Source organism: Equus asinus, chromosome 21 (genome assembly GCF_041296235.1).
Source record: "Equus asinus isolate D_3611 breed Donkey chromosome 21, EquAss-T2T_v2, whole genome shotgun sequence".
Lineage (NCBI taxonomy): Eukaryota > Metazoa > Chordata > Mammalia > Perissodactyla > Equidae > Equus > Equus asinus.
The window spans coordinates 48485783-48513633 of NC_091810.1; the positions used below are offsets into that span (position 1 = coordinate 48485783).

At 55.7% G+C, this 27851-nt stretch overlaps 1 protein-coding gene across 4 annotated transcripts in view; it reads left to right on the forward strand.

The window, feature by feature from the left end:
* CACNA2D2 (calcium voltage-gated channel auxiliary subunit alpha2delta 2) overlaps nt 1–27851 on the forward strand; it is a 141411-nt gene that overhangs the window by 59215 nt on the left and 54345 nt on the right. For all 4 annotated transcript variants that reach the window (XM_070492270.1, XM_044755039.2, XM_044755040.2 and 1 more), the window contains exon 3: nt 13220–13336. In XM_070492270.1, the coding sequence (XP_070348371.1) occupies nt 13220–13336 (117 nt within the window). The remainder of the gene's footprint in view (nt 1–13219; nt 13337–27851) is intronic.

The following is a 27851-nucleotide window of genomic DNA, read 5'->3' on the forward strand; positions in this document are numbered from 1 at the left end:
TGACCTCCCTGGGTCTTCCTGGCCCTGCCCTGCTGTTCACCCCTCCTTTTGGGGCCTCAGTTTACCCATCTGTATCCTGAAGTCCTGGACTTCCAGGCTTGCAAGGCCAGGATGGTTTTCTGCGGGTAGGAGGACTTCCTTGGGGCGTGCCCACCTGCTGGGCCCAGCTCAGATCTGTGCTTCCTCTCAACAATCGCCCTGGGCAGATGGGTTGGGCAATGACAGGTAGGCCTCAGGGCCAGGTGGGTTCGTTGGGCGCTAGTGAGGCCACTGAGCAGAGGGAAGATTCGATTGGCACCATGAGTCGATCTGAGTGGATGATCGCAGGCAGATGAATTAAGGTCTCGTTGTACAGAAGAGACTGCGCTTCCTGGGAGGATTCAGCCAGGTACCTTTGAGAGATTAGCTCTTCGGGGACATTCAAAACAGGATGAGGTTGGCAAACACCCAACTCAGCTGACCCCCACTTAAACTTTCATAGCCCTGGGGGCAAGCAGCCCCATGGACATTGCTGAAGGGCCAGTCAGAGGGGCTTCCTGGAGGAGGGGGCCTGGGGCAGGGTTAGGGATCAGGAGAATCACAGGATCCTGTGGAATGGAGATCAGCTGCTAGGAGGTGGGGGTGGGGGTCTGGAATGTGGGGTCTGTGGTCAAGTGTGTGGTTAGTCTGTGTAGTCATTGAATCCCAGCTCCACTAATTACTGCTGCCTCAGTTGTCTCATCTGAGAAATAGAGAAAATAACTAGGGCTTCTGAGGGTTTGATTCAATGGATGACCAGCATGGAAGCTTGCTTGGGACCCACTGATATTGGCAGCTACTCCTGTGGCAACCATCACCCCATCAAGCAGCCCCCAAAGCTGGCCAATGAGGAGGTGGCCCACCTGGAATGGGAGCCCAGGCACAGCAGCTGCCTCCCCTGAGCACAGCACACTTACTTTGAAGTTCATGACTCTTCAGACCAAGGGCTCTTGCAGCGTTTGCTGCAAGGCAGTGGATCCTGTTTGCACAGTTCGTTTGCATGGCAAACACTGTACGCGGACACGGTGAAGGTAAACGTTGGCCCCAGTGGCCGCTGGGATTTTTCATTCATGGAAAGAGAACCTGGAGCTGGGAGTGCCAGGGATTGTCCCTCTCTCCCCACAGTGAAATGAGGGGAAACTGAGCCAGGGCCTATTCAGGAGCACCCAGCTGGGAATGGGCGTGGAGATCTGCGACCTCCCAGTTCTGGGAAACCCTTGGGTGGTGACCACCCTGATTTTTTCAGGCCCAAACATGAGTTTTCCCATGAGAACCCAGGAGAGCCTGTAAATGATGGGAGAGAGCAGGTCCCCTCTGGGCGTGTGTCCCCAGTATGTGCATATCCTTGGTGCACGCATGTCCCTCATGTGTACCTGTCCTCAGAGTATCTTTAGCATGTGCAAAGCCTCGTGTCTGTTTGTGTCTCAGTCCTGTTTGCTTATTTATTCATAATTCCAACTTAGTCTATGGAAGATTTAAGGGCACTTACAAGGATACATAAAATTTAAGAAGAGCCTATAAATTGAAAGTAGGAGAAAAATAAAAGAAAAACTAGAGGAAACCTGAGATGGAGCTGGAACGTGCTGACAGAGAATGTGGACAAGATGGCCCAGGTGTGGGTGTGCTCCTTCATACGCTCACTTGCACACTCACCTGGGCCTGCTGCAGCTTGGCTGTGGTGCCTACTGCCTTATCATCGCCCAACACTCGGGTCTTGTGATCAGAGGAGGGAGCCCAGCCCTCTGGGGACCCTAATCCAGAGGTCACTGTTGGTCAGGCCATGCCCTTGCCCCAACCAGGCCCACCACCCCTGCTGTTAGGAGCTTCTCCAGAGGCATGTCCAACAGGAGAATTTAGGGCCATGACCTTTAGGTAGCCCCAGCCATCTGGGGCCAGAAAAGTCCCACTGCTTAAAACATTTCAGATGGCCACAGACCACCTTTTGAGGTGTAGATAGAGACCCACAGAGCCTCACCCAAGCCTGGGGCTGCTAGGCATCCAGTGACAGTGGACAGGTCTGTCTGGGCTGTGGTGCTTTCTCTGTGAGCCAAAGTGTGAAGCATGGGCAGGGTCTGCAAGCGGCTTCCAGGGCACAAAGTGTGACTGTGGTGAGGTCAGTGTGTGTGAGTTGGTATACAAGGTCAGGTGCGTGCGCTTGGAACTACAATGTGTACACAGGTATGGGAGAGGACCCTAAGGAACTTTGCCCTGAAGGGACCCTTGATACCAGGGGAGGCCACAGCCACCTCCTAGGCCTACTTCCATCTCTGTCTTTATCTCCTATACCTGACATGCCACCATCTCGTGTTTTCACGAGAGCACCCAGCCCAGGGGCCTCTCATTGTGATCAGTGCTGTCACTATTTGGCAACATTGTCAGCAGCAAGTCTCAGCAACAAAGGTCAGACTTCCAGCCTGCGAGGCCTGGAAAGTCGGACCCTGCAGGATAGCATAGGGCAGGGAAAGCTCTCGGCTTCAGGAGCAGCCCTGGAAGAAGACTCCATGGGAAGCCAGCAACACCTTGCATTTGACCTTTCGTCTTTGAGGAATGCTCCAGAAAGCCTGGCTGAGACAGCTCAGGGCTGTGTGGATGCCAAGTGTGAAAGTTCACGCCACACCATTCGGCTGGTGAAGAGCAGGGCAGGGATTCAGACCCATGGCTTTTTAGCCATTCTTGGCTGCAAGTGCATAGGACCCAGGGATGGGAAGCTCTCCCCTTTGGACAGATTCTGACCCTCTTGGCACTTCAATTTCCTCATCTGTGAGATAAGAAACCAGCCAGCTGCTGAGCTCCTCCTAGCTTTTGTCACAGGTCAGGGAGGGGATGGATAAAGAAAAATCAGGTCCACCCCCCCAAAAAAAGCCTGCCTGGGAACTTTCGGGGCAAGGTCAGTTTCTGGCCACTCTGGCATCCCTGGGAGATCTCCCCAGCCCCTGAAAAGGCTTGCCTGCCCTGGGCTATCAGTGCTGGGAGGGTTGGAATGGAGGTGGTGGGGGCAGAGGAAGCAGACTTTGTCCTTTGCTCCTTGGCCTTCAGAACTGTCTCAGGCCCAACCTCAAATCCATCTCATGAGGGTCTTTATGGGGGTAAATTTCTGCTAGCTCTGGGCTGAGGGGCAGTCATCTTAGCTGAGGTCTCGATAACAACGCAAGCTGTGAAACGATTAGGAACCCTCCCTGGCCTGCCAAGGATCCACGGGAGCCGCTGCCCACCCTGCTCCCAGAGCCCCTCGCCTCACCCTGCCAGTGCTCTCGCTCCTCACAGAGCCAAAGACAGGCTCAGAGGGTGAAGGAGTTGAAGACGCCAGATGGCAGGCCAGTGACCAGGCCCTGGGCCTGTTGTGTGAGGGACAGGGCCCTTGCTCTGAGGGCAGGGTCCACGTCCAAGGCCACACTGGGCCAGGGTGCTCAAAGTGATGACCCAGGTAAAGGGCAGACTGGGCTTGTCTGGAGGACAGGGGTGCTGAGGGGCACTGAGGACTGGAACTGATGGCTGGGGTCTGAGAAGCCCAGAATCATGGGCTCCTCCACTCACTGCCTGTAGACTCCAGCCAGTTTCTCCACCTTCCAGAGCCTTGGTTTCTTTTTTTTTTTTTAAAAGATTGGCAGCTGAGCTAACAACTGTTGCCAATCTTCTTTTTTTTTTTTTTCTGCTTTGTCTTCCCAAACACCCCATACATAGTTGTATATCTTAGTTGCAGGTCCTTCTAGTTGTGGGATGTGGGACGCCGCCTCAACATGACCTGACGAGCGGTGCCATGTCCACGCCCAGGATCCGAACCCTGGGCTGCTGCAGCAGAGTGCACGAACTTAACCACTTGGCCACGGAGCCAGCCCCAGCCTTGGTTTCTTCAGCTGTAAAATGAGGACAATAACTAGACCTGCCTTTTTAGGATTGTTATGACGAGGACAACTCAGTGGGTTGTGCGCTGAGCCCTATCTGGCTGCAAGGAGGGGACACCCTGTCATCACTCTTGTTGTCCTTCTGAGGTTGAGAGGCTGGGGAGTCTTGAGGGAAAGAAGGCGGGGCCCACTGGGTGGGGAGGCAGCAGGAGAGAGCTGTGCCAGGCTGGGTGGTAAGGGGGCCCAGACGCTGGCACAAACAATCTGTTTCCCATAAACATGGGCACCCACACCAGCCGGCCGCCACCCGGCGACTTCTGCGAGTTGGGAAAGTGCGGGTATGTTTACTCACACTCCCCCGTGCCAGCTGGTATGCTGGGCACAGCTTCCCTCCCAGCTGCCTTGACAGCCGGCAGCTCCCAGCTCAGGGAGTGGGGAGAAAGCAGGGGCCCCTGGCTATTGCCTGTAGTTGGATTCACTTCGGGCTCAAATCCCCAGTTCCTGATGCTATTCTGGACCAAATCAAGAGGACAAGGAGCCCTGCGGGTCTCCACAGCTGGTGTCCACTTGGCTGGGCGATGACACAGCTCCCCTGCTCTCCAAGATCACCTGAGTAGCCAAAGGGCTGGAGGCCAGAACTGTCCAGAGACCCATGCCTTGAGTTTAAGCAACAGGTATCCCTCTGGTGGGGTCCAGGCCCACTCCCTCCCCACAATCCAGCTGCCTTTTCTGTAAGTGCTTCCCTTCACTGGGGTGTAGACAGTACCCAGACACCTCAGCACACCCAGAACTGATGGGTACACATTCCAGGTAGGTGCGGTTGCAGGGGCCCTGGTGCTCCAGGGGCCCTGGGATGCTGGAGGCTGCGAGTCTCAGGTTCTGTGCTCTGTGAACACCTTGTCTGAGCTCAGCCGTGGCAGCTGCAGGAGGTGCACATATCACCCCCATGAGGTCAGGGCAGATTCTTGGCTGGGAAGGAGTCTCTGTGGCACTGCACCACCCACCACCAGGCCTGGGTCAATCATCTTGAACTCAGGAGTGGTCAGAGCTTGGTGGCAGGGACTTGGAGAAGGGCTTCTTAGGCAGGCTCTGAACGGCCCATGCTAGAGCTTTAACGTGTGACCTTGGAACGTGTGACCTGGGTCATGGGTGATGGAAACCTGGCCCTGAAGCATTTGCTTTTGAGGTACACAGGAATGTATCCAGTGCTGACGTGGGCAGTCAGGGATTCTGGAGTGTCTGCCCTCCCCAGCCCCCGTAGACTTGACCATTTGGCATTGTCACCTCTGTGACAGGAAGACACCCCCTCCATCAGATTCCTTTCTCATCTCCCACCTATCCCCAGAGTATCCCTTTGACCACCAAGGGAGCCAGAACTTGGGGAAACTAGAGTCACAGACTGCAAGCTTCATGATGATACACAGCCATGGGGATGCTGTTATCTAATGATGACAGCCCAGAGTCCAGCTACTGTGCAGAGTGACCATGAGTGAATCCCTCCTCAGCATCCCTGACAGCTGGGCTTGCGTTCTTCCTGTGACAGAGGCAATGCTCCCAGGGTTTGGGATCCTTGAGTGTAAGAAAGTTCTCCAGTTTCCCCTGAGCTGGAATATGCCCCTCTCCTCACAGGTGCTATCAGTAACCTCAGAGTTCTGCCCTCCGGAGCCTTGGAGAAAGTTCCTCTCACACTTGGGGCTGGGTGGAGGCCATGTCCCTCCCAGACTGCTCTCACCTGAAATATACAGGCCTTAATGCTGGAGGCCTCATTCCAAGTCAGGTCTGGAATAATGGATAGATAATCAGGATTGCCACGGTTTAGTCCGTTTAGAAATTCAGATCTGTTTCAGAAGAGCGAAGATGGCCACACCCAGCAATGGGCCATGTGATCAGTGCTCCTTTGTGGCAGGTCATGCGTCACCCCAGGGCGTGTGCGGGGCAGGCCTTGCAGAAGTGGGGGTCTGCATGGGAGCAAGTGCAGGGAGGTTGGCACAGACTGGCCCTAGCTCAACTGGGAGGATTTGGTTTATTGTTCTGTGTTTGGGTTTTGTGTCTTTTGAAAAACAAGAGATTGAGCCTTTTTATGACATGGGTTTTACAGCGTAACGAGGCAGCGTAATTTCCCATTCTCAGCAGCAAGTGCACTTTTTACACTAATTGCATAATTAGACATAATGTACTAATTGCGGTAATGGATGACAGTCAACTAAACTTTAACTTTAAAAACAGGGAGGCGTTGCTGGGGGTGGCGGCGGGCCTTTCTGCCCCTGTGAGTTATTGAAGGGAAATCTACTGGTGAGAGCTCCTGGCAGCTGCCTCTTGGGGGCCAAGGGGCCACAGAGCCACCAGGGTCTTCTCACCTTGTGGTCTAGGCCACGCCTCCTCCCCTGAGGACCTCCCTCCTGCTTCCTGGATATTTACCTCCCTTCCCCTCAGAACCTGTTCCCCAGCTTCCCTTCTGCCCCCCACAAGCTCCTGGGCTCCTGCCACTGAGCAATCCCATCAACTTTCCCTCCTCCCAGCCTTTGCACCTGCCGTTACTCCTGCCTAGAGTCCCTTATCCCCCGTCCACCTGTATGTTTGGCAGACTCCTCTCCAGCCTTTCAGACTCTGCTCAGATGGCCTCTCCCCTGAAAAGCCATCCCAATCTTTTCCTTGATGTCTCCTCCCAGCCATACCCAAGCAGGCCAGCCCAGGTGGTCCTGTACACCTCTCCCGGCTGTCACCCCTCTGCCATTTGCAGTCTGAATGGACATCTGTTCCCTCTGGGTGGCAAGTCCCAAGAGAGGAAGGACAAGGTCTGGTCCATCTCTGCTGCCCTAGGCTCAGGAGGGCCCCAGTAGGAGCCTGTGGCATGAGTGTGGAGTGCCCTAGTGGGAATGTAAGGACATGTGGATGGGGGTGGGGAGGGAATGGGGCTGTTAATGGGCCACCAACCCAGGAGGGCCACATCCTTACCAGGTCCTGGAAGCCAAGCCAGGAGCCCTCCTCCCTGCTCCCACACTGCCTTTGTGTCCTCCTTCGTAGCCCATGCAGGGCCAGGTTGTAATGGCCAGGATAGATGTTTGTGACCCCCTCTAAACAAAGAGTTCATGCCAGAAAATCCCTACTCGACATGAAGGTTAGTTATTAATAATGTGACAACCAGCGTCACAGGGTACAAACGCTGCTTGCGACATGACACCATATATGGCTGACTAACTATGGAGCCACCGCACCACAGGATGGTGGCAGCATGGCATGGCTATATGGGAACCAAACGTGGCAGCTAGTGGATGTCGGCAGCTGATGAAGCTTGCAGCATCTGGCCCATATCTCCCTGCCTGTCCACCGACTGTGTGCTCTGAGGGCTCCAGGGCCCCTTGCCCTTGCCCTACTGTAAGTCCCGCACCAGGCAGGCCAAGGAGGGGCCAAAACCCCTGCCCTGGGGAGCTCTCAGCCACACACACAGTCCAGGGCCTAGTATGTCCCAGAGCAGCTGGGGTAGGGTTTTCAGGCACCCACTGTAGGGCAGTCTCTCAGTCCCGTCAGGAGCTGCGCTGCGGGGCTCAGGGCTGGTTGGGTGAGGGGAGAGCCCAGGAGGTGCAGCCTGTCCTGGATCTGTCCTGAGTGCTCTCAATGGGAGGTCCCCCAGGTACCCAGCTACTCCATTGATCCCATGGTTTTTAAGGGTAATTAGCAGCTACGTCAATACCTTCAGTTTTCCCTGCGAAGGCAGGAGACAGGGGCAGCAGCCTGGCAGGGGTGGGGCCCAGGCCCGGGACCCAGCTTTACTGTGACTGACTGGGGTCCCTGAGCTGATCGTTACCAGTCTCCTATCCCTCCATTTCCCTCCTGGCTCAGTTTAGGGTCCCTGAGCCACCATGAGCCCCCTATCCCTATCCTTCCACCCAAGGTTCCCCTGATCCCTGGCACAAGTGTACCCCATTCCAGCAGCTGACCCCCATCTCCAACCCCAGACTCTGTAGCCTTTCCAGTGCTGACCCATGCTGGCCAGCCTAGGGAGGCCCAGCTCACCATCTCTAGTCCATTTCTGCTCTCCTTTTAGGTGCCTGTTGGCATGAGGGCTGGGCAGGCAAGATCCCCACCGGCTATTCCTTTCAAGACCAGGGACCTGACACCAAGATGTGGCTAGTAGGGGTTGGAGAACAGCAAATCCCCCAGGGTCATGTCATGAAACTCAGCTCCCACCACCCGGCGTGTGTGCTGCCCAGCACACTGGGCAGGGGGAGGGGCTGGGATGCTGGAGCCCCTAACTGAACCCCCACCTGAGCCTGGGCCTTTGAGGAGACAACCAGCAGCAGGGCCAACCTGCGTCAAATCTTTCTCGTTCCATTTTCTTTCTGATTTAATTTTCCAGAGATTAGGACTCGTTCACCTTCGCTGCAGAGAGGAGCCTGGCACACACGCCTGTTTTTACTCCCAGGGTTGGGTGGGTGGTTAGTCGATCAGGCTGTTCTTCCAGTCCTCCCCTCTTCCCTTCCAGATCGGCATCACCCTGGATCCTGCCTTCAGCATCACCCTGGGTCCACCCCAGGCCCCTTTCAGGCCCACCAAACCCCAGCTTATCCCTGATGCCCCTTTACTGTTTGCCTCACCTTCAAACTTGGGGATAAATGCAGGGAACAGAACTACACAGAATGTGACCTAAAACAAGGGCTTTGGATCAGACAGACCCGGTTCGAATCTGGAGCGCTGCTATGTAACTTAACCTCTCTGGTCCTCAGTGTCCCATTGGCTAAATGGGCACGATCAGAATGATCCCTCCTCAGAGGTTGTCGGAGATCAGTGAAGTCAAGTGTGTAAAGCACCTGCCCCCCGGGTGGCCAGAGCTGACACTCTGTGAATGGGGCTGTTCCTGCGGCTGGCCCCACTGCTGCTGGCTTTCTGGGACTTTGCAAAATGCTTCTCCAGTCTGACTGAGGCTTGTCCAGGTCACTGGTCCTGGGGCCTTTTATCTCATGTGGTAGCTGTCTCTGTGTTACAGACACCTCAGAGCTCGACACCCCTCCCAATCCGGACTGTTGGGAGCTGTGGGGATGAGGCTGGCTCCATCTGCCCCTGTGAGCATCCAGGCTTCCTGTCCAAGGTCACCATTTCTCCAAGTGTCCTTCAGGTCACCTCCCCTTTATGTGGAGCCACCTAGGGAAGCAGGAGGCTGGGCAGAGGGTCTGGGACCCCTGAGAAGGCCTTGGCCTCCATAGGCCCTGGAAATCCCCAGGCCAGAAGGCTGGCCAGACATACTGCATAACGAAAGAGTTACTAGAGCTGAGAGATGGTTGGGGTTGGGGCCAGCACTGGGGTTGAAGGTGGGGGAAGGAGGTAAGGAAATGAAGGGAGAGATGGAGGGACAGGTCTTGGTGGGGATTCCCTTAAGGGGAGGAGGACACCCGGGTAAGCAGTGGCCACAGGAACATGGTACAGGATGGGGGTGTCAGGGACTCCTGGGAACAAGGAGCTGCAAACTGTCTCCTGAATTGTCCCTCGGGGCCTCAGCCACCCCTCCTCTTCCTGTTCCTCAGCCCCTCTGTCACTGTGTCTCCTGCCCTCCCCGACATGCCCACTTGGCTCTAGCTAGCCTGTCCCCTAGTCTGCTGCTGTGGCCCACTACCATTCACCATCTCGTCTGTGGGATGAAGCCCCTGCCTCTTCCTCACACATCACAGCTGGCGTAGAGCTGCAACAGCCTGTAGATCTACTGGCCCCTGTCTCTCTCTTCAGTCCAACTGCCTGTGCAGAGCTGGGGGCCATGCAGGCTGTACTGCTGTGAGAGCTGTTGGGTTTTTCCAATTAACTCACTGGGCCAAGGACACCAGCGGGCATGCAATCATGCTGTGGTTGTTGAGGCCCTGCACCCGGTGTGCCCTAGCCTTTCTGTTGCTTCTGAGCTGGCCCCAGGGACCAGGGCTAGAGGCTAGGGTTCAAGGGGAACCAGTCCTGGGCATGTTCCAGAGCTGCCCCGGACTCTCCCGGGCTTCCTGCTAGGGCTGAGGGTGGAATGCACCTCTCAGACCACATCAGTGGAGAGATGACCTATCCCCCAGGGTGGGACCATCTGCTGGACTGTGTCACTTGGATCTCCCTGGGTCACAGAGCTCAGCTCAGGGCTCACCCCAGGGAATGGGGCAAGTGGAGCAGTTCTAGGGGAATGTCACGAGGGGTGAGGCATTTGGGATAGAAGGAACAAGGACTTTGCGATTGGGATTGGGGGATGGGCTTGGCTGGAAGCTCAACCAGCCCCTGCAGTTCTGGAATTCTGCCCTCATCTTTCCAGAAACCCTTTCTAGTCCATTTCCCCACCCTCACTCGGGAGGATTTACATAGGCAGGGAAAGGCGGTGGGGAAGCAGGCACAGCAGGAGCAAAGGTGTAGCAATGGGTATCAGAATGGACCAGGGACCCAGAGGTCTGCAGGTGCATGCCAGGTCATTGGGCTGGTGGGCCCTTGAGTGCTGGCATCAGGAGCCAGTGGGATGATATCATAGTGGGTCTTTGGGTAGAAGTGGGGCAGGAAAAAAGCATGGCAGATGCAGCCCCAGGCTCTACAAGGTAGCACAGCTGCAGGCAGAAGTGGAGGAGTCAGAGCAGGTCCAGCTGGCCCAGAGCTCCTCTTAACGTAGAATTGGGCACGTGCATTTGCTGAGGGTCCGTTACACACATGCCTGGTGCTTAGGGAGAGATGGAAGGGAGCTGGCTTTGGCTGTGCCCTAAGACTGGCGTCCCTGTGCTAGGTTCTCCTATTATCACCTCCTGGGCTAAGGCTGAGGTGTCGGAGACAAGGACAGGATGGCTGGGGAGGGGCTGCCCAGGAAGGCCTGGGAGGAGGGGTGGCACTGGAGGTGGGCAGACCCTGGGGAGACAGAGGCTGCCTGCTCAGGAATGGTGCCGATGGCTTTGTATCCTAAGTGTGTGGACCTAGCAGGGAGAGAGTGCAGGCAGGAAGGGGACTGTGATTCCTTCTGCAGAATTCTGGTCATCCTAAACAGTAGCAGTAGTGACAGTAATATAGGTTCCTCTTGAATGAACCTTTTGGTCCTTGGTCAGCCTGTGAGGTGGGGACTGCCATTCTCTCATTTAATAGATCAGACACTGAGGTTCAGAGATGGGGTAACTCTTGAGGTTCAGAATTAGCAGGGCGTTTGCTTTCAAGTCTTGTGTCACCTGTCAGGGCCCTGGGGTGTGACCCTGCCACCTGGAGATCCACTCCATCTGAGGCCCCCAAGCCCTGGCCCAGTCACGATGTAAGGCTGCAAAGGGCACCCTGGACCTGGCAGGGAAGGACTCCCTGGTTCCTCAAGGAGAGTTGTCAGGAAGCCTCATGTTCAAGCCTCCAATCCCTGGGCTGCCACTGCCATGGACAGCTCTGATTGGGGCACCTGGGAATGAGCTTGACCAGAGAGTCAGGTATGGTCACTTCATTCCTTGCCCTGAGAAGACAGGTAGCTGCACCCCCTGTTGGCACAAGTGTTCTGGGGGTATGCTTGGCCGAGGCTTCAGCCAATGTAGCTGAGACATGGCCTCAGCACACCCAGGGGCCGTAGTCCAAGGTCTGGAAAGGGTGTATTTTTAGTGTCCTGAAACCTGGGAAGGAGGGGTCAGTGAGGATGGGGGACCTGGCTTTGCCATTCACAGTCATGTGGCCTTGACCTGTCCTCTCCTGTTTCTGAGCCTTAGTTTCCCCAACAGTGGGCACTGGGCTCCAGGCTCCCTGCATTTCCCAGTGACCCCCAGGCTCTGACCTCTCCTGGACCTCTGTCTCCATCACTGTCTTTCATCTGGGGGCCTCTGTCCTCAGGCAGTGCCCCAGGGGGGCCCAGGGAACAGCCTGGGCTGGTGCCCACTTGAGGCCTCCATCCTCCCCAGCCCTGCATCCAGGCCTCGTGAATCGCCCTCTAATCGCCACTGCTCTGTGGGAAGGAGTGACTTCACCACAAATTATTTTGTTCTAAGAGAAGGACAAAAAGAAAAGAGGCTGAGAAGCTGGGAGCGATGGGGGGCGGCGGGAGGAGGAGATTGCCTGAGCCAGCTTTGTGCCGTGCTTTAACCCTTGGACTGCCAGATGCTGGTTGAGCAGCAGGGCAGGGGCCCGGGAGGCACCAGGTCCCCCACCTCCTCCCCCTGTCAGATGCCTGAGGCCTTATCTCCCCACATCTCTTCTCACTGTCACTCTGCTGACCTTATCTCTGCTGCCTGTCTGTCTTTCATCAGCTGCCTCTCCCACCTCCTTATCTCCTCCTCATCACCTCCTCTCTCTGTCTCTCCACATCCCTCCGCTTCTGCACAGGCTGATGGCACAGCCTGGTGGTGGCAGCTCAGTCGTGGCAGCCTGACCTCTGACCTCTGGTGAAGGAGCCAGCTTGAGGCACGCATCTCCTGGGGTCACCTGGATAGACATATGAACCCAGTCAGGCTCAGAGACACACGCAGGAGTGTGTGATGCACACACACATGCACCTGCACACACCCAAGACTCTAGCCATGAACAAAGATACCCATAAAACCTTGCTTCTACTACTCACCTAGAACCCCCAGGCTTCATCTAGAGGCCTTAACCCTGCCCTACCCCCATCGTGGAGGCATGTACACACAGATGGATATGTGTTGAGCCGTAACACACACTCACACACACAGGTACAGACTGTCAGATTTATACCTCCCCCCCCCCCCGCCACTGTACGCATGCGCACAGGCCCACCCCCAAGGAGAAGGGAGAGGCAGATTCATTCCCTCCACATGTCTCTTCTTTCCTGGTCCCTGCCCCCTCATTCTGTGCCCCAAATGACAGAGGAGTCCCTAGGGGCACCCAGAGCTCCCGCTACAGTTTCTGCCCTGGGGCAGCGCCAGCAAAAAAGGGTATGGATGCTTGAGCTCATGTGGAGGGTAGCTGTGTATGTGTGATGCACATGTGGGTGTGTAGGTGTCTGTACATGTGTGGGTGTGAGAGCATCTTCACGTTGTTGTGTGGTGTGCAGTGTTGCTTCCTGGCTCATCTCCTCCTGACACCCTGCCTCCTATCCAGCCCACCCTTTCCCCTCTGCTGCTGTCAGCCACTCTGAACTAGTCATCAGGGTGCTGCTTATGGTCCCTGGAGGGGGAACCCTGAGAGGGCAGTGACAATCCCATCTTACCAAACCATACACAATCAATGCAAGCAGGAGAACCCATGGCCTTGCTCTTCCTCCAAGTCTGTGAAAGCACTAGGGCCGACCCCTAGACTGCCATGCTCTCTTTCAGTGGCCAAAGCCAGGGTTGAGGTGCAGGTGAGAAGTGCACTGTGGTGAGCTGTACAGAAAGGGTATGCAGCACCATGGCATGGGAATGTGGGACCACCTGGCCTCACCCCAGGCTTCTGCTTCTTTCCAGATCTACAAGGACAACCGGAATCTGTTTGAGGTGCAGGAGAACGAGCCTCAGAAGTTGGTGGAGAAGGTGGCGGGAGATATTGAGAGCCTGCTGGACAGGAAGGTGCAGGCCCTAAAGGTAGGTGCCATTGTATGTGTTGAGGGAGAGCCAGGCAGATTGGTCTGCACTGCGAGTGCAATGTCCCAACCCACCAGGAAGGCACGGCCCTCCTGGCCCTCTGAATTCAGGCTGGACCATCATTGGCAGGGCTGTGCCCCTGTGGACTGTGGGCAGCTATGGCAGGAGCAGGATGGTTGTAGCTGGAGTAGGCAGCATGAGGGGTGACCTGGGGTCTCAGGGGCCCTGTGTGGGCATGAAGGTAGGACCAAGACAGGTCCCCCTCCCCCCCCATTGGGCTTGGAGTCCTCCCAGTCCTCTGCTCTGTGAGTGTGCCCTGGGTGAGCACCTGGCCAGGATAGTGACCTATTGATGGCTGGGAGGGTGGGCTGCAGGCTCTGATGGGGAGGGAACATGGAAGGGCTCTGAATGCCCCACAGAGAAGGCTGTGGTCATGTGATGCTAGGGGTTGGAGCCCCTGCTCTGCCCATGACTTTGAGCATTTCTCTGCCTCCCTCTGGGCCTCAGTCTCTCCATCTATACTCAAAGAGGCTGCACCTGTCAACTCCAAGGCACTGCGGTTTTGTGAGGTGACAGAACCTGCTGGGCTGCCCTCACTGGTCTACAAAGCCAGCAGACCCCTGGTACTCTACCCAACCCAGAGAGAGCAATGGGGAGGGGCTTCTGGAGCTGCAGAGTAGCCTGGGCGAGTTGTGCAGTAAATGAGGAGGGGGTCCACGTTGCCCTCAGATCAGAGGCCCAACTGCAGCTGCCCCAGCCTGTGTCAGAGAGACGAGTCCAATAAAATGGCCTGAAGTACTAATCCATGTGATAACACAGATGAACTTGAAAACACTATAGTAAGTGAAAGAAGCCATTCACAAAAGACCACCTATTGTGTGATCCGATTTCTGTGAAATGTTCAGAATAGGCAAATCCATAGAAACGGAAAGTACATTAGTAGTTGCCTAGGGCTGGAAGTGTGGGGCTAGGGAGTGTCTGCTAATGGGTACAGGGTTCTTTCTGGGAGTGAAAATATTCTAAAATTAGATGGTAGTGATGGTTGCACAACTCTGACTATACTAAAAAACCATGGAATTGTCTACTTTATGTCAGTAAATTTTATGATATGTGAATTATATCTCAATAAAGCTATTAAAAAAAAAAAAAGATGAGCAAGTCCATACAAGCCACGCCCAGGCTTAGGCCAGGGGCCTGGCAGGGTCAAGTTAGGGCTGCCACCGAGTTCAAACCCCCCCTCCCCCATCCAGGCCCCGGGAGAGAACAAGGATCCCCTTCCCCAGGAGCTGGGTCTCCTGCCTGCCCCTGTGTGCCCTGAGGTCATGGAATAGGGAGAGACTGGTATCCTGGGACCAGAGATCCAGAGAAGGCGGAATCTGAGAACCTCCCACCCAATGTGGACCAGAGGACCCAGAGCTGGGCCCAGCTCAGCCTGACCTTCGGGATCTCCTAGTCACAGGTGGGGAGAGAAGTGGGGAAATGAACTGTCACAGGGAGGAGGCAAAGCTAAACCTTCAGCTGTGACAGCAGTCCCCATTGGACCCAATGGTGTCTCCCCTGATTGTGGGAAACATCCACTCACCTCCCCTAGCCAGCACATCATGTCCACCCCCTTGCCTTTTCTAGAACTGGGCCCAACCTGGACGCTCTCCCTCCTTTCTCTGATTCTCTGTCTCTCTCTCCCGTTCATTGCAGACCCCTCATTTGCCCACTGCTTCCTTGCTTTATTGCGCTGGCCCCCCATCCCATTTACAAAGTGCAGGCCACTAGTCCTGAACTTGTGTCAACTGTCTGATAAATCTGGGAAGGGGCACCCTTCAGGCCTTTAGACCTGCTACCCACCAGGCTTTAGGGCCAGTCGCCTCAGTGGAGGGTGCTGAGTGGTGGCAGTGACAGATGCTTGACCTGTACTCCACACATGGAGCCCAGGGCCCAGCCCCTGCCCATCCTTTCTGGACAGCATAGGGCTGGGGTCCCTCCCCAGGCTCCTTTCCTCACTCCTAGAGGAAGTACAAACCCTGACAGCTTGAGGGAGGAGGGAGCCCAAGACCTGATCCCAACCCTCTCCCTGCACCCTGCATGCCAGACCCTGCCCCATGAGGCAAAACAGATGTCTGTCTCCTGCTGCTGCATCTGCAGCCCAGCCCGTGGCCTGGTACACAGTTGGTGCTAAATACAATTATTTTCAATTGAAAAATGGTGGAAAAAGGCCCTCACTGTTTGGGACTCCCCATATGCTGAGTCTGTCACACATCACTCTCACAGCAACCCCATGATAGAGGCCCACTTCACAGAGGGGGACACTGAGACTCAGCTGTGCCATGCATAAGGCCGGGATGTGGCAGAGCCAGGATTTGAACCCAGGTCACTCTGACTCTGAGCCAGGCCCTTGACTCCCCACGTTATTCCTGAGGTGTGCATGGAGCCCAGCACTGTCCTCGCCAGTGAACTCCCCCTGCTGCAGTGTCCCCTGGCTCCAGGTCCTCAGGATGCTCCTGTCCATATCCCCAGAGGAAAGGGAGGACCATCCTTCCCCTGCTTTGGTCCTAATTTTTCAAGATGACCTTTGGTCTTAGTTATGTTTTTGGTTTTGTTTGTTTGTTTGTTTTTGAGGAAGATTAGCCCTGAGCTAACATCCGCTGCCAATCCTCTTTTTGCTGAGGAAGATTGGCCCTGAGCTAACATCTGTGCCCATCTTCCTCTATTTTATATGTGGGACGCCTGCCACAGCATGGCTTAATAAGCGTTGCACAGGCCCGTGCCTGGGATCCCAACTGGGGAACCCTGGGCCGCCAAAACAGAGCACACAAACTTAACCGCTATGCCACCAGGATGGCCCCTTAATTATGTTTTAAATTTGCTTTTAATCAAGTTTTGGCCCTTTTCTCCTTTTCTATATTTGTTTGTAGCCTGAATGCATATAGAGTGAGGGATGTTGAGGGGCTGGACCCTATCACCCACTACTCCAATAATCCCCTCTCTCCTTGGATCCCATCCAGTAATCCAACTTGATTTCCTTACTCTGGTCTGGAATTTTAATTTTGGGCTTGCAAAATGGGATCTGAACAATGCAGGACAGAGTTCATTGTCTCATTTAATCGGGGACAATCAGATGTTTGTAATAACTTGTAATAAGTTCCTCCAAGCTGTACAGGGTGATTTATGGGGCCAAAAGTCAGGCAGGAGCAGGCCAGCTCAGGGGCCATGCAGTACAAGCAACCAGAGTCCCCAACTCCAGGAAACCTCCTGGGGCCTCAGCTTCGGAGACATGGAGGGGACCTGACTTGGAAATTCTAGTACCCAGGGAGATGGGTCCTCTGAGCCAAGGCCCACTCTCTTAGGTCTTGAGTCTCAGGAGGGGTAAGGAGGTGCCTAAGTTCTTATAGCACATTGGAGGCCGAGTTGGAACTCTCCTGTCCTTCCAGCTGGGGCCTTGGCACACAGGTCCTCTCTCAGAAAGGTCATCTCTTCGTGGTTGTACTCCTTCCTTCATCTGTTCATTAACATTCATTAACATAAGGGCCTGTTGTGTGTCAGAGCAGTGCTGGGGTGCAGTGGGGAAGGATAGGCCCTGTTCCTGCCCTCTTGGAGCTCTTTGTCCAGTCTCATCCCAGGCCTTAGTTTCCCCCTCCATAAAATAGGGACAGGAGACCATCCTTGCTCAGTACATCTGCTTTCACAGCTCCAGGAGCCACCTTTTATAAAGGCCACAGTGAAAACAATGTCCCTGAAGTTATGCCACCTTCAGCACCATCCTTGGCACCTCTGCTGTGTGACTCAGAGGAGAGGTGGTGCCTTGGATAAGGAGAGGGGTGACCCCAGTGTGGGGGATTCCAGCTTTCTCTCAGGGACAAGGCCAAGGGCACTGTGGCTCAGTGGGCTTGGTTCCTGGAGAATGGGAAGCCCAGGGCCAGGGCAGCCAGGCCAGAGCAGGTTCTTGAGGGACATGACTGTGGTATCTAGAAGCCTGCTCTCGAGGTAGTCCTCTCACTTCCAACCCCGAACAAGCCAGAGGCAGTGGAGAAGCCTGGCTTGGGATCCTGGACCTAGAGACCTCAGCCCTCAAGCTCGGCCCTTCCTACTAGGCTCATGTTCCCCACGCTCCACCTCAGGTATTTCCCATTGTCCCGTGGCCAAAACCTTTCCAGATGCTGCGCCTTCATACCTTTGCCTTCTTGGAGTGTTTTTAACCGTGTTTGCATCTTGCTGTCACCTGAGGAGCTTTTAAGTCCTGATGCCCAGGCGCCACCCCAGACCAAATGCATCAGATTCTCCAGGGCTAGGCTGTGCTTCGGTATTTTTCAATAGACCACAGATGATTCCATGAAGATTCAGAGCTCAGGACGTTTCCCCTAAAATGGCAGAAATAATTCCTTCCCATGATTACTGGAGTCTTTCTGAGCACTTGCCAAGTGCCTGGCCTAAGATGAGCTGAACAGTCCAGATCTCTCCAAATCTTTGCTACAAGCCAGGGGTTACTTCTTGTATCCCCATTTTACATTTGAGAAAACTAAGCTCCAGAGAGATTAAGCCACTCCCCGAGGTCTCACAGCAAAACCAGGCTTTAGATCCAGGCACTTGGGCTCCAGATCCCACAAACTGCCCCCCGACATTGCCCTCTGTGCTACCACTAGTGGTCACATGGTATTTGCTCTCTACAGGGACACAGGGCTGAGGGAAGAGGAGACAGGGCTCTGTTCTCCTCTGACAGGGTCTTGCTCTGGGATGACCTAGTGACCTTGGACAAATCCATGCCCCTTCAGTTTCTTCCTTGGGCAGTGGAGATAAGAGGCTGAGCCCCCTGTCCCACCCCTCCTCCGTGAGGCCCAGATGGTTGGAACAGGAGGAGGTGCAGCTGCGGCCCTGGTTCTGGGGGCTCCAGTGGGCAGCATTCCCCCCATCAGTGGCCTCTCTGGGGAGCGAGCATCATTTAAAGAGTAAATTAAAAAGGCTTCTGCACATAGCCGTCCTGCTTTTGTCGCTAATGGCCACTTAACCCAATTAAACTGATGCGTAGTTGGCAGTGTGGCCGGGTCTGTTCAGGAACTGGGCTCTGGGCTGGGTGTTTAGAGGAGCAGGAGGAAGAGCCAGAGAAGGAGCCTGGGGGCTGGGGCCTGTGGGGCAGACCATCCTCTTTGTCAAGAAGGAGAACATTCTGCCTAGCTCCCACTTACTCGCTGCCTGCTTTCTTTCTCACGCTTCATCTGATGCAGGGTTTCTTCATGTCAGTACTATCAACATTTTGAGCAGGGGCAGCTCTCTGCATTGTAGGGTGTTGAGCAGCATCCTTGCCCTCTACCCACTAGATGCCAGTAGTACGCCACTCCCCAAGTTGTAACAACCAAAAATTTCTCCAAATATTGCCTAATGTCCCCTGGGGGCAAAGTTCCCCTGGTTGAGAACTACTGGTCTAATGAGACAGAGAGATGCAGCCATGGTGAATAGAAGCTCTGCTATCAGAAGGACACTGGGGACCTCAGAGAGGTGCAGATGGAATGGAGCAGCCCCAGCAGGAAGAAGATCTCTTCAGTTCAAGGGGGTAATAGTGAGCTTGGGGCTGCCTGCAGGAGGCAGCAAGGATTTGGGGGAAAAGTTTGGCACTGAGACAGCTGGAGGCCAGTTCAGAATTGGATCCCCTGATGCATGCATTGATGAGGGTTGGACAAACAGATCGACCCTGGGAACACAAGACCATGGGTGTCACTACTGCCGAGGCCTGGCCCAGAGTAGGAGCCTCATGAACGTTTGTAGAACAGATGCCAGGGCTATGACTCTGGTTTCTGCCTAGAGGTCAGCCTCTGGGGTCTGACTCTAGAACAAAGAAGCTCTAAAAGGAACACTAAGAGTGGACAGACAAGCAGGGGATTCTGTAGCATTGGCTGCCTCCACCCACTCTCCTCTGGGCAATTAAAAGGTGTTTATGTGGGGCTGGCAGTGGCTTCTGCCTCCCCTCCATTACAAACATTAAGAGATCTTGACCCTTCCACTTTCCCGCTCTTGAAAGGAGCCGCAGACCTGTGGAGCCAATTAGGCGCCTGCGTGGGCTCCAAGGGCCCGAGCAGCCTTTTCTCCCTGATTGCAGCGTTTATGGCTGATTATTCTCCCCTCACCCAAACAGTGCTGCTGCTTCCTGGCAAGCTGTCACTGCCACCCAGAGGAGCCGACTGAGGCCCCCAGGGAGGGGAGAGTGTTGATTAGTGAATGGGCATTCAGTGAGTGCCTATGTGTGGGAGCCCTTGGGGACCTCTGCCTACAGAGGGAGGCCACTGGCCAGCAAGGAAACAAGAAAAGGGACTTGGGGGTGGTGAGCACTCAGGAGAGACCAGGTAGCATGCGGTGTTAGAGAGCAACCACACAGAACAGGGGTCAGAGGGAGCTCCTTGGAGGAGGTAGCCTTCTGTCCACTCCCCATGCACCCAAGGGTCCTGGGAGTCAGCGTGAACCTTGGGCAAATACACGCTGCTCCCAGCAACTGGTGGATATGTGTGTGGGGTCGGCCTCGATTGCCTGCATCCATACCAGGTGGACGAGAACCCAGAGACCCCTTGAAGACCTCCAGACTGAGCTGGTAGTGCAGGGAGCTGGCCTCCCTGGGAACAAAGAGAGAGACAATGCAAGTGGGATGTGGCCAGGGCATGGCCGAAGGATCCTCAGGGGAAACATATTATTCCCTCCTCTTTGCCCACCTGCCCGCGCTAGTGGTGGTCAGACAAGGGCCAAGTTTGGCCTGTCAGGCCTCAGGAAAGCAAGCTATGAACCCAGGGCCTGAGCTTCCCTGCTCCCTGGGATTGCCCCTGAGGAGGAGGCCCCTCTCCTGGCTCCTCCTCTAAGGTGCAGGGGCCTCATGAGGAGTCAGAAGAGCTGTGGTCATCCCTTAGCATCTGCTAGTCAAAGGAGAAGTCTAGGGCCCTGGGGCGTAATGTCCTTGAGGCCCACAGAGCTTGGTGGATCAGCCTTACACCTACTCCCCTACCGCTGAGTTCTCCCCAGTGGCTGAGGTCAGAGGGAAAGGGCTGAATGCAGCCACCTGTCAGGCCAGGAAGCTCTGCATCCTGCTTGCCATGACCAACTTCGCCCACCTCCTGTGGGGACACCTTGGCCAAGGTTCCCCAGGCCCATGTCTCGCCCCAAGAGGGGATGTCTGAGCCTCTCCTGCCTGATGGTCCTGCTCATGATGCCAGGCGCATCCCCTGGGAGTACCATTCAGTCTCCCTGTTGTTCACTTGCTCATTCAGTCTTTCAGCAAACCCTCTCTACTGTCCCCAGCCTGGCCCTACATGTGGTGCCAGTCTCCCCTCATTGGGGCAGAATTTCCATTTTACAAATGGGGAAACAGAGGCTCAGAGACAATGCCTGCCCAGCCACTGCCTGGCTGAGACAGGCTCACAATTCCCCCTGCTCACCCTGGCTCCTGAGCCTGTGTGTCTGCCCCTCCCAGAGCTCCCAGGGACTAGGGCAGAAAGGGAGCCCAGCTTTGGGGAGGGAAAAGCTGAGGGTCTGCCAGGCAGAGGGCAGCGCACAAACAAGGGCCCACAGGCAGGACCTTGATCACGGGACACGGGGGACAGCTGGAGAGGGAGGCTGGGTTGGAGAGGGCTACAGACGCAGACTGGCAGCCATGGCCCTGAGATCCCTACCCACCACAGGAGCGGGAATCTAGGGTGTGGGGGCCGTTGGCCAAATGGGGGAAATGAACCCTTGGCCGGAGGGAAACACACCGGATTCCACTCCCCAGAGAAGCCTGCGCTGAGGAAGGATCCTCTCCTGCATCGGCCCACCTCCGTGGGGGGTCCTAGCTGGCAATGGAGGGAAGATGCTAGGAGGCAGAGTAAGAGGACCTGCGGGTGCCACAGGGACAAACCAGTCTAATTCAGGATCAGAGAAGTGAGAAATTTAATTGAGTTTTAATAGCCTCTGGCCCTTTGTTCTGAAATCTTCATGTGCAAGGGCTGGGGGACGGGGGAGGTGCATCTAAGGCAGGGTGAGTCAGTGGCCCAGGTAGCCCCTGCCCTCCAGGACCCCAGATTTTGAGGAGACAGACAACAAGCTATGGGGTCCCAGCGTGCAGAACAGCTGACATGGGAGGGGCAAGTCTAAGAAAACAGCTTGGCAGAAGTGATGTTTGAGCTGAACCGTGGAAGGTGGGTACAATTTTCAAAGGTGGAGAAAGGGACGAAGGAACGCATTGAGCCCTGGCCTAGCAGGGAGTGTGAGCAGAAGGGACTCAGGCTGAGTCTACTGAGACTAGTCTTCTGGGCTGGGAAGGGAACCCAGTAGGTGCAGCCTGTGCATCAGTGTTTCCACTGGAGGGGAGAGGGGACGGGAGAGGTGACAAAAGCCGAGAGCAGAGCTCACTGCTCAAGTTCTGTGGTAGTAGCTGCACATCTTCAGGCATGGCCCCTTCGCAGTGCAGGCAACCCTGGGAGCAGCCAGTCACCTCTCTCCTCCATTTTCTGTGGCTTAAAATACATCGCGAGCAATGCCTCTGCTGTGGCAATGGGCACTGTGGGAGAAGTGAACGACGGCTCACAAGGGGTATGGGTGGGGAGGGTACAGGGCCGTGGAGCCAGCCCCAAGGGGAGGGGCTTAGGGTGATGAGAAGGCCCTGTGAGGCCCCTCATGGACCTCTCAGCTGTCTTCTCCAAGCCCACACCTGAAGGCTGGACCCCAGGCAGGGCCCCCAAGGTTTTCCTGGAGGAGGCCAGTTGACCTGGCTTGTCTCATCTTGGGATACCAGGTGCCTCAGATGCCCTTTGCTTCCCTCAGCTTCTGTTTACTGAGTGCTGAGTACCGGCTGGGTACAAGTGCTATACTAGATCTCCAGGTATAGGGACAGCAGGAATAGACCTGCGGGGCCCTGTCTCAAGAAGTGCAGTCTGCTCAAGGTGACAGTGATATGACCCGTGCCACAAAGTGTGGAGTCAGGGTGGTAAGCCTGTGGGTATTGACCAGGTGTAGTGGACCTTGGGATACAGGGAGGGTTTGCTGGGGATTTAGCCAGGCAGAAGAAAGTAAGAGAGGATGAGGGTCAAAGGCAGAGGGCACGGCAAAGTCTAATGGCCAGAGGTAGAGAGAATGCATGCGTGTCTGCATGCATGTGGTGGTAGCAGGTCTTGCCTGCTACCTGGCTCTGCGGAGCATGTGTACAGACGCACTGTGAGGTGGGTCTTGAGCAGAGGTGTGCGTGGGCTGTGCCCAATGCAGATGCCATTCCTTGGAGTCTAGCTGAGACCTTGTCTAGTGACCACAACCCACACAGTCCTGACCTTGCACTGCTCTCAAAAAGAACCTTTGGCTATGAGTCCCCCTCAGACAGGTACAACATGGTACATGGTGCATGTGACCAGGCCCGGAGCAAGAAGGTGGCCAAGAATCGGGCCTCACCCACTGCTGTGCTGCAGCCCCAACTCTGCACTTGAGCAGCCCTGAGCCCTTGGAAAATCTTACATTCTCTGGGCCTCAGTTTCCCTACTTGTGCAGTAGGAACAAGTGTAGCCTCACAGATCTGTCATCAGAGTTTATGCCTGGGTCTCAGTGACACCAATTCAGCAAGGGATGCTCATGAGTCAGGTATCACATGAGTCAGGCCCCAGGAACTATACTGACCTGTGCCCCTTTAGCTCCACCCAGCCTGTGGAGCAACCTGGGCTGAAGGACCTTGTACCAGCCCGCCCCTCTCTAGATGCCTCTTTCAGGGCCCATCCCCAGCTCCCACCCCTGTGGGCCACGCTGTCCAGGCTGCTCGATGCCTCCTTCCTCCTGGCACAGGCCTTGGGGCCCTTGTTTGAGAGGCTGATCACGGCTGTTGGGCCGTTTGTTCCAGCCTTCCTGTGTTTGCCCACTCTGAGCCTTGGCGAATGGGAGTCGCGGCATGTTTGCTGTGTCAACACCAGCTGGAGCCCGGTTATCGAGATAGCTGAGGGTGTAAGGCCCTATCCGCCAGCTGCCCAAGTGCCTGGGGTCTAGCCCCTCCCTGGGCGGTTGGGGTGGGTGGGCAAGTGGGCAGCTCCCTACCTATGACTCACATATTCACCCACAGGTCTGCCAGGCCTGGGCTCGGCAGGTGTCCAGAACCAACAAGGGCAGCCCCAGACAGGAAGCAGGACTTAAGAGATCAGGGGGCCTTCCTGGCAGAGGTGGCCTTCCTGGCAGAGGCAGCCTTCCAGCCTTTGAAGGCCAAGTTTGGGGCTTCCCCACCCCCTATGCAGAATCCCTTTGACCTCCCCAGCCCCAGCCCTCTCGTCCCCTGTGTTCCCAGTCATCAGATTCAGCAGCATCCAAGGAGAGGATGCCTGAGCAGTCAAGCACATGGACAGATGGAGAGACAGGCAGCGAGACAGGATCAGAACAGGGAATCAGAACTCCAGAAGAGGGGCCGGCCCGGTGGCGCAATGGTTAAGTGCGCACATTCTGCTTCTCGGCGGCCCGGGGTTCGCCGGTTCGGATCCCGGGTGCAGACGTGGTACTGCTTGGCACACCATGCTGTGGTAGGCATCCCACGTATAAAGTAGAGGAAGATGGGCACGGATGTTAGCTCAGGGCCAGGCTTCCTCAGCAAAAAGAGGAGGACTGGCAGTAGTTAGCTCAGGGCTAATCTTCCTCAAAAAAAAAAGAACACCAGGAGAGGACTCGAGGGGACCTGACCCAGGCAAGCTGACATCCATGCGTGAGCTGTGCAGGCATGGGCTGGGTGGAGGAGCCACAGCCCTGGGGAGGGCAGATGTGGGTAGCTTCTGGCTGGCAGCTGGTACTGAGGGGCAACTGTCAGAGACACAGGGGAATAGAGGCTCAGAGAGGGGGAGCGACTTGTCCTGAGCCTGGAGAGAACCTGGGTCCCCACCCTTCAACCAAGGCTGTTCTACCACTTGGGGGCCGGGCAGTTGGCCACATGGCAGAGCCGTGCCTCTGAGTCCTATTTACTTCCAGAATGAGACCCCCACCCACTTCATCAGTATGTTTTCCAGAAATGAGCTTTTGAGGGTTACTCACCCAGGAGACAGAGGCCTCCAGGGCAGCTACAGCACTGATGCACCTGCTGCATGGCCTTTGCTGGTGATTTCCTTTCTCTGAGTCTCAGTTGCCCTGTCTATAAAATGTGGTGATGAGCGTCCACATGGCAGGATTGCCGAGAGCTTGGCCAGCTCATAGACATGCGTGTGCCATGTGGTTACCCCTGTTACAAAGCCGGCGGGGGGTAGCACACGGTTGAGCCACAGGGAAGATCCTCATTGCTTGACCTCACTTTGGGATTTCATGAAAAAGCATCCCAGTTACCTGGAAGCACAGAAAAGTAGCACTGAGACTGAGGCTGGAGGGAAGGAGGAGTTTGCCTCTCTGAGGGTGGGAAGAGCATTCTGAGAAAGGGAACAGCATGGAGGGGGAATCTGGGGGGGATCACACAGAGTCCAGTGTAGCTGCTGGAGTAGATTGGAGGAGGAGAGCAAGACTGGACCCTCCGATTCTGGATTAGGGTGGGGAGTTACACTCCAGCCCACAGGGTGGTCAGGCTTAGTTGTGGTTGTCAGGAGAGGGGACAGCGGCCTGTACCAGGGGCTGGGAGCAGAGGGGAGAGTGACTCAGGATCAGATGAGGCAGCAAGGTAGGTTAGCTTTACCAGGCTAAGGGAGGAAGAGTCTGGGAGAACTCTTGCTGAAGAGGAAAGTTGGTGAAGGTGGCACTTACAGGGACAGGGGACCTTGGACCGGACAGGCTTCAGAGTAAGAAGGCTGAATTCTAGGAACCAATGGGGATTGTCAGCAAGTGGGCAACACTCCTGCCTGCCTCCTGCCTTCTATCCTCAGATGTTTGCTGACGCCTCCTCCAGAGGGAACCCAGGTGAGCTTGGGGTGCAGCAGTGGGAGCTTGCAGTCACAGGGAGTGGCAAGTGTGGCCTTCCACCGAGACCCACTCACATCCCAGTGTCCCTGTGCAAGTTTAGCATCAGTTACTCCTTCCTGCCTGGAGTTCTGAGGGGTTTGAAGCTTTTCTGGGCTTGCATCTTGGACCCTTGGCTCTGGGCACTAGGGTTCTCAGGGCCCTGTTGGGAGCGCGATTTTGGACTACTTGGGCTTGAGGTCCCAGAGCATCTTTCTGTGCACCTGTAGTGCCAAGGGCCGAGGAGTTGGGGTAGGGCACCATGGAGTGGGAGGAGCACCCTGGGCTGATGCAAACCCACACCAGTCAGGTGAGAGGAGCCTGTCCCCAGAGTCAGCAGATAAGTAATGGTCATTTAAACAGAGAAATTGGACCTATCTGTGTTGAGCCAATGGACAGTAGTGACAGCCAGTTAATGACATGACCTCAGCTACACTGTCCTCTGTCTCAGTTGTTTATGTGTGGGACCCCCACCATAAGCATAAGCCCCAACCCCAAGACACAAGCTTTTAGGGGACGAGGGTGTAGAGAGGAGCACACGAGAGTGTGAGTGTTCTTCCTTCTCCTGGGCACAACATGTACATGTATCTCGTGGAGGGGCGTCTGTGGACGTGAGTGTGTGTGTCCTCTCGCACATGCCCACGCCTGCTCCTTTCCCTGAGGTTGTGACTCCCACATGGTCCAGGACTGAGCTGTGTGACCTAAGTGAGTGAGGGGGCTGCTGTCCCCACTCCACAGGGCCTGGGCAGAAGCACCAGCTCCACAATCTCCCATTGGTGACACTGACCTTTCCCCACCACTCATGTGCATACCTAGGTCTCCTTTTATTAAAATATTCTTTTGCTAATCTCATCTCCCTGTGTGACTGCTGTGTAATTAGTTCATTTTGCAAAATATTTCATCTGTCATATTTTCCTCTTGCTTTTTCCTTTTCCCAGGAAAAGGTAGGAGGAGATGAGGTAGAGGAAGATTTCTGGTGTGGGGCCACCTCACACAGGCTCCCCCATGCACTGATACATGCCCCCTTGACACACATCCTGGACCCAGGGCCTCCTGAGCGGGTGGAGGTCAGTGGGCAGGGCCTGAGGCTATCAGAGCCCTCCTGGTCTCAGGAGGGAGGGACAGCGCATGCCTGACCAAACCCTGCCCCAGGAGCCCCTATGCACACCTGCTCAAACCCAGGAACTGCTCAGGCCCAAGCTGAGCTCAGACTAATGAGCAACTAAGTGGCATTGCCCATGGTGGGCATGTTTATGGCAGACAGGCTGGGGGTGAGTAGGCAGGGATGACAGGGCAAGACACCGGATGACGTCTGCTCAGCACACTTGACCGTGCATGGATGGGCTGAGCCCACAGCCAGGTGTGCAGCAAATGCTTGGTTAATAGGAACCCCAATGATCTTCATTATCATCTTTGTGCCCACCCCTACCCATTGGACACGGTCCCACAGTGAGTGAGCTGCTCTGAACACCACACCCTCCCTCTAACCCACCCCAAACAGGGTCTGGTCCAGCTGTGAGGTGGGGGCTGCTTGGGACAGTGGACTGTGGACAGGGCACATATGGAGCTCCCCAGTGGGTCACATGTGACCAAGGCCTTGGCCCTGACCAAGCATGACAGCTATAGCCAGGGGACATCAGGCCTCATCCTCCTCTTGGAGGGAGCAAGAATGTCTGTTCTCCTGGTCCCCAGAGGTGAGGCCAGGCGGAGGGAGCCATACTACTGAGTGCCCTGCCTCCGCCTCCCCCACCCATTCCCCAGATGGAAAACCAGAGGCCACCAAGGCATCATCTGCACAGGGAGCCCTCAGTGGCCCAAAGCCTACTGCAGCAGTGGACCCTGGGTGGCTGGAAGGCTTGAGCTGGGAGCCTTCAGCTGGCATGGCCTACTTTCCCTCGCCCCATGACTGCCTCCTCTGTCTCCCCGCCTTCTCTTGCTTCGATTCCCTCGGGATGTGAATTCTGTTAAACTTTTAATTAAAAACATTCTCCTTTCTCCCCCTGAGGTTTTCTTCCCTGTGATTTTCCTCTTAGAAGGAGAGATGGAGGAAGGGTGAGGACACGCAAAGAGTGGAGGTCAGGCCTTCCTGGGTCTTCATGACGGACCCCGAGGAACCAGGGCCTGGCCCAGAGAAGGCTGCTGGATGCCCCTGCGCTGTGTCACCCTTCCTGGCTCTGTAGGGGAAGATTTCTGAGGGCTCCAACCCTGGGTGTCCAGATTTGAGGAATGGCGCCAGCTCCCAAGGGCCCTGCACGCACTCCCACAACATCCCACATAATCACTCAAGAGTACGGCAGCACATGCCCGTTTTCATCAAGTAGAAGGGGCCCCTGCTTTCCTGTGAGAGTGCTGTTAGCTCCACCAGCCTCGCGGTCACTCCTGAGCCATTGGTCACAGGTTGGGGAAGTGTCCCGCAGGGTTACTTATCCGGCAAGATGCAGCCCAGGGTCATGTTGTGGGCCTGAAGGTCACCAACTCGGTCTCTGAAGCCTCACATGTAGCATTCCCAATTCAGCTCAGGGCCACAAGGTCAGGTCCTGGCTCAAAAGATCAGGGCCCCAGGGATGCTGGGGACACAGGTCCTTGATGTCAGGGAACCAGAACAGCTTCTCTAATTATGGGGCTGGAGGGGGCCTGGCCC